Below are 10326 nucleotides of genomic sequence, written 5' to 3' on the forward strand. Positions count from 1 at the left end.
ATAGGATGGGAAGGGGGGGGTAATGGTTTGTTTTGAAAAGTAAAATGAAATTAGAAACAAGTATAATTAAATGTTTCACAGTTGCTAATTCTGGGGAAGGGCATCATCACATACTCATTGTTTACATTTTGTGTATTTTTCTCAAATTAAGAAAAGGAATGAGGGGCTAGAGAGATGGCTCAGCGGTTAAGAATAATGACTGCTCCTGCAGAAGACCCAGGTTCCATTTCCAGCACCCACGTGGTGGTTAACAACCATCGCTAACTCCAATTTCAGGGAATCCAATGCCCTCTTCTGACCTTTGCAGGCATTGCATGACACGGGAACACTTACATATATGCAAGCAATGCACTCATACACATAAAATAAAAATAATAAATATTTTTTAAAAAAGAAAGAAAAGAAGCAAGATTGAACTGACTAGCCACAGATGTGGGTGAGAGGTCAGGGACTACCAGGACTCCTATTTGTGTAACCCTGGAGGAAATTAACATCCAAAAACCAGGGTGATGATGGCTCCAGTGGGGAGGCTCCTGGAGTTGTCTAAGCCAGGAGGTCTAATTCTCAGTGACACACAGGACCATCCTTATCAAAATTCAGCGGCAGTTTGCCTTGAAGTTAGATGCACAGCTGAAATGCAGTGTGTGCTGGTAACTGGGTTGTGGTTTCAAAGATGTACATAAATCCAGTGTGTTGAGATTGTTGCTTGATTCCTTGGTATCTGATTACAGGGAAGCATAGAAAAATCGAGACAACTGTTGTTCACCACTGAAGATGCATCCAAACACTACCTGGACAACCGAAGGGTATGTCTCATGAGCTCAGGTATGCACAGATGTGTATGATTCAAGGCTGGAGTTGCCTTCAGAGGGTTTCGCCTTACATGGAGTGAAACAGGTAGCGTTCAGCTATTGGTCTGGTCATTGGACATATTGCCTAGGAGGTGCATTTTACAGAACTTGGTTAGTTTTTTTTTGTTGTTGTTGTTGTTTTTTAATTTTATTTTTATTTATTTTTTTTGGTCTTTTTGAGATGGTCTCCCTGTAGCCCCAGCTGTCCTGGAACTCACTATGTAGATCAGGCTGGCCTCAAACTCACAAAGATCCGCCTGTCTCTGCCTCCCAAGTGCTGGGATTAAAGGCGTGTGCCATCACGCCCGGCCTTAATTTTTAAATTTTTTGTTAAAGTGTAGTTAGGATTCTATCTCATAACCTAGCTAGAACAGTGATCCCCTGCACAGGGGGCACCAGTGGGGATGCTTCATACATAGCTGATTTCTGGAGCCCAGAGGCAAACTCTAGAATTGAGCAGTTCTCTGAAATCAGAGTCATTTTCCGTTCTAGGCAGGGTTGTATCCCTGCCCATGGGTTCAAACCAAGTATTTATTACCCATCTTGCTGCATAGGGGGATTTCTGAAGTTCCTAAACTAGTCCCTTGAAACAGCAGGTGGAAAGCTCACTAGTTATACCTTTTTTTTTAAGAATTTGTTGAAGGCTCTGGACTAACAGTTTGACTCTGTGACAAGTGGTGGGGCTGATGGCACAGGACCATTTCTTCCTGCTGCTGTCTGCATTGCTCTAGCTAACTAAGGGGCTATTCTGGACTCGTCAGAGGGTTGAGTTTGGTGGCAATCCTCACCATGGTTTTGGGACTGCCTAATATTCTGGGCGGTTTCTTTGTGAAGCTCTTTAATCTGTTTGGTACGTTCATTTTGACTTACTAGTCTATTCCCATGGTAAAATATAGCTCTGGCCTGACCCATCTGCATGGCAGTTTAAATGTGACATCAGGAAGTAGGACTGGCCAGGGGACTCTTTTTGCTGTTGAACCAGTTTCAAAGCTGATGCTTTATTTTTTCCCTCTTTTTAGATTAAAGATGCATGGAATAGGAGTCTTGTAAGTTCCTACCTCTTTTTAATTGCTAGCCTCTTAATATAATAAAACCAAGTATCCAGCTAACCTTTGTTTCTGCTCCTTTGAAGTCAACTGTGCACCCTGACAGCAGCAAGCTGATCCCTACTCTGTTCCGACCTGCAGGTAAGCTTGTTCTCTTGTGTAGAAGTAGGTGGGAAAGACATAGTTTATAACAGAAAACTGCCTGTTTTAATCTTTTTCCTTTATAGAAATTGCTGACAGAAATTCTAGAAGTCACAGCTTTAAAAGTACTCAAGAGGAGTTAGGGAGATAGCTCAGTTGGTAAAGTGCTTGCCGTACCGGTATGAAGACTTGGGTTTGACTCCTCAGCATCCCTGTAAAAAGCTGGGCATGGTGTGCATACCTGTAATTCCAGCACTCAGGAGGTGGAGACAGGAGGACCCCTGGGGCTCACATCAGCCAGTCTAGCTGACTCGGTGAGCCCCAGGTAGAGTGAGGGACCCTGTCTCAAAAAACAAGGTGAAGAGCGATTGAGGAAAACACTGAATTTGTCCTCTGACTGCTAATGTATGCTCACACACCTTCACATGCACACACATCCTTCACACTAATATATGCTCACACACATTCACATGCACACAGATCCCTCACAGTACTTGAAGGTTTGGGGATGTAGCTCAGTTGATAAGAGTGCTTCCTTAGCATGCACAAAGCCTAGGGTTTGATTCCCTGCATCACACAAAATAGGGTGTGGTAGTACCAAGCGCTTTGGAGGTAGAGGCAGGACGATCAAGGAGTGCAAAGTCGTTCTCATTCTGTCTCAAAAATCATTTTGTTTTTCATCTGGAAAGGTGAACAAGTTAACAGTTATGAGGCCTGGGAAGTCTGGCTAGTTGCCTTCTGGCTAGGTCTTTCTGTACTATGTGATCCTAATTTTCTGCAGTACATGTGTAATTATTATCTTACGTGTTTGTATGGTGTGTGCGTGTGTGTGTGTGTGTGTGCAGGTACGCATGCACACCTGGGCATATGGAGGCCGGAGATGGACATCCAGGGCTTCCTTTGTTGGTCTCTACCCTCTCCCTTTTTTTCTTTTTGAGATGAGGTCTCTCACCGGACCTGGAACGCATTGATTTGACTAGGCTTGGCTAGCCAGTGAGCTCCAGGGGTCTACCTGTGCCCACCTCCCCAATGCTCAGATTATAGACTTGAGCTACTGCATATGGCTTTTTATGTGGGTGCTAGGGATCTGAACTTGGAGTCTATGACCGAGCCCTGCACATAGTTGTTATTTTTATTAGGAAAAGAAAGACGAGTAAAAAATGTTCCAGAGGTCTGGGTCCTCCAGGAGGCTGGAGAAGGTTCCTAGTGGGTGATGCTGCTTCAGGTCTCCTCAGCCTGGACAGCCATGATCATTGATGCTTTGCTCTGCTCTCCTCCCCAGCTTTCCTGCCTGTGACAGCACCCGTGGTGAGTAAGCACACCACTTACATCAGGAAACTGGGTAAAGGTCCATCTGTCTCCTGACCTCAGCTGTGTCCCCCAGCTCTGGATCCCTAATAGGTGGATATGGACCCTCCTGTGACCCTTGTCTGCCTTTTCTATACCCATACCTCACCCTACTTAACTCAGTCCAGGCCTCAGACTTCTTTCAAAAGCCAGTGTCACCAGCCCTGTGGAATTGTTTATTACTTTCTGTATTAATAGCTTTCTGTTACTTTAACAAATGCCTGAGATAATCGATGCATAAAATGAAAAGGTTGGGATAGAGAGATGAATCAGAAGTTAAGAGCACTGGCTGCTCTTGCAGAAGACCAGGTTCTGTTCTCAGTACCCACATGATGGCCAACAACAATCTGAAATTCTAGTTTCAGAGGATCTAGTGCCCACTCCTGGCCTCTACAGGCATTGCACATATGGGTGCACTTACATGCAAGCACAACACTCGTACACATAAAAATAAAAATAAATAAATCAAGGGTATGGAGAGATGGCTCAGTGGTTAAGATGGCATTGGTAAAGTTCTCAGATACCTGGGAGCCACTGATCCAGGGTCAGGTAGGTGCTCACCAAGCATGGGTTTGTGCCTCTGCCTCTCCTGTCCAGCTCTAGGGGCCTCAGTGCTGGATTGCTTCTACAAGCTCTGCCTCCCCCCAGGCCCTCTTCACTCTATTCTGTTTTCTTCTTAAAGGTGATTATGTCAATGATGCCAGCCAAGGGGATGAACTCCATGGTTTTACCTCAGGTAGCAGTTTTTTGAATTTCATGATTTCTGGATTCTGTTAATCTTGAAACCAGAAAGTGATCAGCTCATCTCTCATTCTTTAGGTTTGCTTGTACGGTTACAACACAGCCTTCACCATCACCAATGGGAATGCCAGTTATGTGAGTATTGTGAACCCCAGGGGATATGATAGGGTTTTTAAAAGGATTATCCTTGCAGAGTAAAACCATGACACCAGATAACACCGTCCTTTCATTTCTTCCTCAGAGACTGGGATCAATTGAAAAAGCGTTGTTGGGAGTAGGAGTGTTCGCTTCCTCAGTCTTCTTTGGAGTAGGTGTTTTTATAACCTGTGCTCTAATTTCATCTCTGTTGCTGTGATAAAAACACTCTGACCAAAAGCAACTTAGGGGAGGAATGGGTTTATTTCATCCTGTACTTCCATGTTGCATTCCATCATTGAGGGAAGTCAGAGCAGGAACTCAAGGCAGGAATCAGAAGGCAGGACTGGTTGCTACTCTGTACAGCTTTACCTCTGACCAGGGTACTCACTCACAGCCAAAGAAGTACACCAGGAGCCATGGTAGATGCTGCTTGCTAGCTGACTCTCTCCTGAGGCTCACGTTCACGTAGCTTTTTTTACACAGCCCAGGCCCATCTGCCTAGGGATGTTGCTTCCCATAGTGGGCTAGGCCCTCCTACATCAATCATCAATCAAGACTGCCCCACAGACATAGCTACAGGCTAATTTGATCTGGGTAATCCTTCAGTTGAGGGTCCCTCAGATGACTGGAGGCTGTGTCAAGTTGGCAGTTGAATCTATTTTCTTACCAAAAGGTAGCTCTTTTGATGCCCCAGCCAAGGAATACAGTCCATGGTTTGTACCTCAGAACCTTTAGAAAGTATAAATAGAAAAGATGCTACTATAATCCTGTCACTTCAGAGTAATCACATTACTAGTCTAAGTTTCTGGGCACATACATGGATTCTGCATCCAGGGAACCAACTGTGGACCAAAAATACTCAGAAAAAAATCACATCCGTACTAAATATCTACAGGTGTTTTTTTCTTATCCTTCCCTAAACAATACAATGTAGCAGCTACTTCTGTACCATTTGCATTGCATTGGGTATGATAACTAATCTAGAGGCGATTTAGTGGATAGGGAAAGATAGGTCTGAGTTTTTTGCAAATACATATAAGAGGTTTTTGTTTTGTTTTGTTTTTTTGGGGTTTTTTTTTTTGGTCTTTTTGAGACAGGCCAGCTGTCCTGGAACTCACTATGTAGACCAGGTTGGCCTTGGGCCTTGAACTCACAGAGATCCGCCTGCCTCTGCCTCCCGAGCGCTGGGATTAAAGGCATGCACCACCACGCCCGTCATATAAGAGGTTTATAAAATATTTTATTAACTTTTATTTTATGTGTTTGAGTGTATTGCCTGCATGTGTGTAAGCGCACTCATGTCTGAAATGCCCTCGGAGGTCAGAAGACTACATCGGACCTCTAGACCTGGAGTCACAGACAGTTGTTAGCCACCATGTGGGTGCTAGGAATTGAGCCCAGGTCTTCTGCAAGAGCAGCCAGTGTTCTTAACCACTGAGCCATCTTTCCAGCCCCCCATATAAGAGTTTTGAACATCCATGGAGTTTGGTGTTGCGGGGAGGTCCCGGCACCAATCCCCAACAGATATGGAAGGATGACTGTACTTAATACTGTTTTTGAGAAATTAGTTCATGCTGCATAAACCTAATATACAGGTTGTAACTTACTTTGGATGTCAAGACTGCTGCCATGTTAAAGAATGTAGACCTTAGGGCCACACCCAGTGGCACAGGCCTGTGATCCCAGCACTCAGGAGATTGAGGAAGAAGGTCTTGAGTTCAAGGCCAGCCTGGTTTATATAGCAAGATCCTGTTTCCAAATACTAATTTTTTATTTATTTTTGGTCTTTTTGACACAAGGTCTTCCTGTAGTCCCAGCTGGCCTGGAACTCACTATGTAGGCAAGACTGGCCTTGAACTCACAGAGATCTGCCTGCCTCTGCCTCCCAAGTGCTGGGATTGAAGACGTACACCACCACACCTGGCTTCCAAATATTAATTAATAATTAGACTTTAGAAGTAGACAAGCCTGAGTTTCCAGCCTGGCTCCAACTCCTCCCAGCTCTGAGACTGGACAAAGGGATTATATAACCTCTTTAAGCCCCACTATTCCTGGGATGGGCAGGGGAACACCTCACTGTTGCAAGAATTAATATGGACAGTGCACGAGAATGCTGGCCACCAGCTGGCCTGTAGAGGCAGCTGGGTTGCACTAGCTCTGTTGTTGGGCTAGGGCAGCTGGGTCTTGAGTCTTATGCAATGATTTTTTTTTTTTCTCCTTCTTATTTTCTAGTTAATCCCTCATATGGTCCAAATGAAGTATCCCCTGGAAAACTTTTGGCTCAAAAAAGCCTTGCCAGTCGTCTTTCTCGGTGAGCAGGAAGGGCTGGGAGCATATAGCTAGACTGTTCTTTGTGGTCATTGAGCTTTCCTTCGTCTCCAGAGCCCCTGAGTCCCTTGACCACATTGTCACCCATGATGCACTATTTGTGGCCTGCTGGGTCCCCCTTGCCTACATTGTATCTGGTTTAAGAAGTGACACTTTCTCTGTGGCTACCTTAATTGTCAAAGAATGAAAACAAACTTTCCCCATGGGTCATTTTGCATAGTCTGGACAACTTGTGGGCAGAAAATATTCCTTTTTAAACTTGAAGAGACTTGAGGTACAGGGAGGTTAAGTAACTTGCTCAGGGCCACACTGTAAGCAAGTGGCAGTGCAGGGATCCAACCTGAGAGCAAAGCTTCAGACAGTGACTGAATACTTTGAGCTCTCCAGCCTGTTAGTTCATGTTTCACATTTAATCTGGGAGACTCAAAGAGGTTTGAAGAATTGGCAGAAAGATGTTGAAATCGGGTAAGATGTTACAGGCATTTGTTCAGTCTTAAAATTGAGTGTATTTCAAGGATCATGGGGATTCTTAGAAAATCAGATCAGGGACCTAGGATGGACCTAAGGTGCTTGGGAGCTTATGCTGATGCTGAGCTGCAGTCAGCATCCAAGCTGTTATGGTCCTACTTCTCTATCCCTAGGAGAGAGCTTGGATGAGTGGCTTATAGCACGTGACATCAAGAGAGTTGGGAGAGGGCAACTGGTGGCAGGCAGACCCCTGGAAGATGTTCTCTTGCTGGCCTGAAACTCCCACTGCATGTGCTTTTTATCAACAGCCCAAGTCAGTGGAATGAATGTTTTTGCGTGCCGAAGTTTTGAGCGTGTTCGAGGGATTGAGGTGATGGACAAGGAGGGCCGTGTCATAGGCTATTCCAGAAAAGCCGGAAGAAAGGTATGTAGTGGGGCTGAGCTGTTGTTTGTCCTTGGGCACAGAATTGGATTTCCTCTTTGAGACTCAGTAACCTACATGTCTGTGTTTCTCTCTTCCTGAGTTGACCCTCCCTGTCATTTTCTGGTTTGTATCCTGATGTTTAAGAAATAGTGCAGTAGTCTGGGTTCACCAGAGAAACAGAGCCAATAAGATATGTGTGGACTGGCTAGAGGTTTTTGTTCAGGAAGTGGCCCACAGGACTGTGGGGTTGCTAACTTGGAACTCCGTAGGGTAGGTCTGCGGGCTGGAGGCAGCAGCAGCTTCAGGCTTGAGGAAGAATTTCTTCTTGGGAAACCTTTCTCTTTATTTTCCTCTCTCCCCTCCTCCCCTCTTTGCTTATCTCTCTCTTTCTCTTTTTTTTTTTTTTTTTTTTTTTTTTTTTTTCAGTCTTTTTGAAACCGTTTCCCTGTAGCCCCAGCTGGCTTGGGGCTCACGATGTAGACCAGGATGGCCTTGAACTCACAGAGATCTGCCTGCCTCTGCCTCCCAAGTGCTGGGACTACAGGCGTGCGCCACAACACCTGACTGTCTCTTTCTTTTTGAAACAGGGTTTTGCCTGGTAGCCCCTGTTAGGCTCGAACTCCCAATCCTCCTGCCTCAGTCTCCAGAGTGTTGGGCTTACAGGCCTGTGTCCCACATACTAACCCTCCCATCCCCCCTTTCATCCTTGCCCTCCCCGTTTCCCTTTTCCTTCCCCCCTTCTCCCCTCTCTGTCTCCTCCTCCCCCTCTGTCTCTCTCTTTTTCTTTGCAGTACTGTGGATTGAATCTGGGGCCACATGCATACTAGGCAAGCATCCTGCTACTGAGCTAGCTGTATTCCCAGCCCTTTTTCAGGGGGGTGGGGTGGGGGAGTGGGACATTTGTCATTTCAAGACAGTCTCTGTAGCCGAGGCTGGCTTTGAACTCATTCTGTTGCCCAAGTGAACCTTGCACTTGTTATCCTCCTGCCTTAGCCTCTTGAGAAGCTAGTATCACAGGCCTGTGTCACCAGGCCTGGCTCAGGTTTTGCCCTTAACATTGTCAACAATTGGACGAGGCCACACTGAATGGTCTCATATTTAAGTCAGCTAATTATGGATATTAACTGTATCCCACAGCAGAGTACACCCATGGTGATACCTGGATTAACATTTGGGTAATTACCTGGGTCCTGGACTGGGGATGTAGCTCATGTGGTAGAGCACCTGGCACATGAAGCCCTGGGTTTGATCCCTGGCACCTCATAAACCAGATGTGGTGGTGCATAACCATAATAATCTCATCATCTTGAGTTCAGGGCCAGCCTAGGATTTATGGGTACTGACTATCACCAGGTTAACCCGTAAGACTGACCATCCCAGGCAGGCATCTCACAAGTGTGGCAAAAGTGTGTTCTTTTTCAGTGGCTTTCTTCCCCTCCGTGCTATTTGAGGTCACTCTTGGCCATTCCCCTCCCAGCCTGCCCTGTACACCATCTCTCTTCCACTTTACAGCAGCTCCTTACAGTCTCTGTCCTTAGGAACCAGTTCATTTTGAAGGACACTGAGGAAATCCGATGCTCTAATCTAAAATAAGCTCATATAAACAGCTTCTGCTTTTAATTATTTTTGTTAAATATTTTGGTTTTTTTTGCTCAGTTCAACACAGTCCACCTGCCTCTGCCTCCCGAGTGCTGGGATAAAAGGCGTGAGCCACCACGCTCGGCTAACACAATGGTTTTTTTGTGTGTTCAACTGTAAGAATCCCATAGTCTATGGTGGTTGCTTTCATTTTGGTTTTTTGTTTGGTTGGTTATTGTTTTGTTTTGGTTGGTTGGTTGGTTGGTTGGTTGGATGGTTGGTTGGATGATTGGTTGGTGTTTTGAGACAGAGTCTTACTATGTAGCCCCAGCAGGCCTGGAATTCGCTATGTAGATAGAGGCTGGCCTCCATCTCACAGAGATCCACCTGCCTCTGCTTCCCGAGTGCTGGAGTTAAAGGTACTACCATGCCTGGCTGGTGCTTTTGTTTAGGATAGGGACTTTTAAAAAAATTTTGGTGTTTTGATATAGGGTCTCGCTTTGTAGCTTAGGCTACAAAGAATTCACAGTGATCCTCCTGCCTGGCTCCCCCAGTACTAGGATTATATGCATGAGATTCCACACTCAGCTTTGGGTTGTAAACTTTTATGATAATAATGTTTATCCAGGTGTGTTAACACATGCCTATAATCTTAGCATTTGGGAGTCTGAAACAGGAGGATCACAAGTTTAAGGCCAGCCTACACTACATACTTTCTAGGACAGACTGACCTTCATAGTTAAAGCCTGTCTCAAATAATAAAATTAATAGTTTAACAGAGGAGGTCTTTTTTGGTCTCTGAAATAACTTTAGCTGAAAGATTAAAATGTGAGGGGCCAGTGAGATGGCTCAACAGGTAAGGGCACTTGTTGTCTAGACTACAGTGTGACTGAAGTCAATCCCAGAAACCACAGGGTGGAAGGAGAGAACCAACTCCTGTGGCTATCCTCTGACCTCCATGAGTGCCCATGCATCCCTACCCCACCCTCCCATAATAAGTAAGTAAGTAAATAAATAAATATAAAGTGATTTTTTTCCCCCCTTTGGTCTTTTTTTGAGACAGGGCTCCCTGTAGCCCCAGCTGTCCTGGAACTCACTATGTAGCCTCTGCCTCCTTAGTGCTGGGATTAAAGGCATGAGCCACTCTGTAAAACAATTTTTAAAAATCAAAATGTGTTAGCCGGGCGTGGTGGTGCACGCCTGTAGTCCCAGCAACTCTGTGAGTTCAAGGCCAGCCTGGTCTACATAGTAAGTTCCAGGACAG

The 10326-nt window shown here is 45.3% G+C and overlaps 1 protein-coding gene across 6 annotated transcripts in view; it reads left to right on the forward strand.

The window, feature by feature from the left end:
* The window catches only part of Sfxn4 (sideroflexin 4), a 27340-nt gene that overhangs the window by 3321 nt on the left and 13693 nt on the right, over positions 1–10326 (forward strand). For 3 of the 6 annotated variants that reach the window (XM_008827314.2, XM_008827316.2, XM_008827315.2), the window contains 9 exons: positions 732–806; positions 1871–1897; positions 1984–2038; positions 3321–3346; positions 4068–4121; positions 4205–4261; positions 4368–4433; positions 6497–6575; positions 7369–7484. In XM_008827314.2, coding sequence (XP_008825536.1) covers positions 732–806; positions 1871–1897; positions 1984–2038; positions 3321–3346; positions 4068–4121; positions 4205–4261; positions 4368–4433; positions 6497–6575; positions 7369–7484 — 555 coding nt within the window. The other 3 variants (XM_029560748.1, XM_029560749.1, XM_029560751.1) reach the window with 3 other exon arrangements.

Source organism: Nannospalax galili, unplaced genomic scaffold, assembly GCF_000622305.1.
Source record: "Nannospalax galili isolate Female #2095 unplaced genomic scaffold, S.galili_v1.0 scaffold31, whole genome shotgun sequence".
Taxonomy (NCBI): domain Eukaryota; kingdom Metazoa; phylum Chordata; class Mammalia; order Rodentia; family Spalacidae; genus Nannospalax; species Nannospalax galili.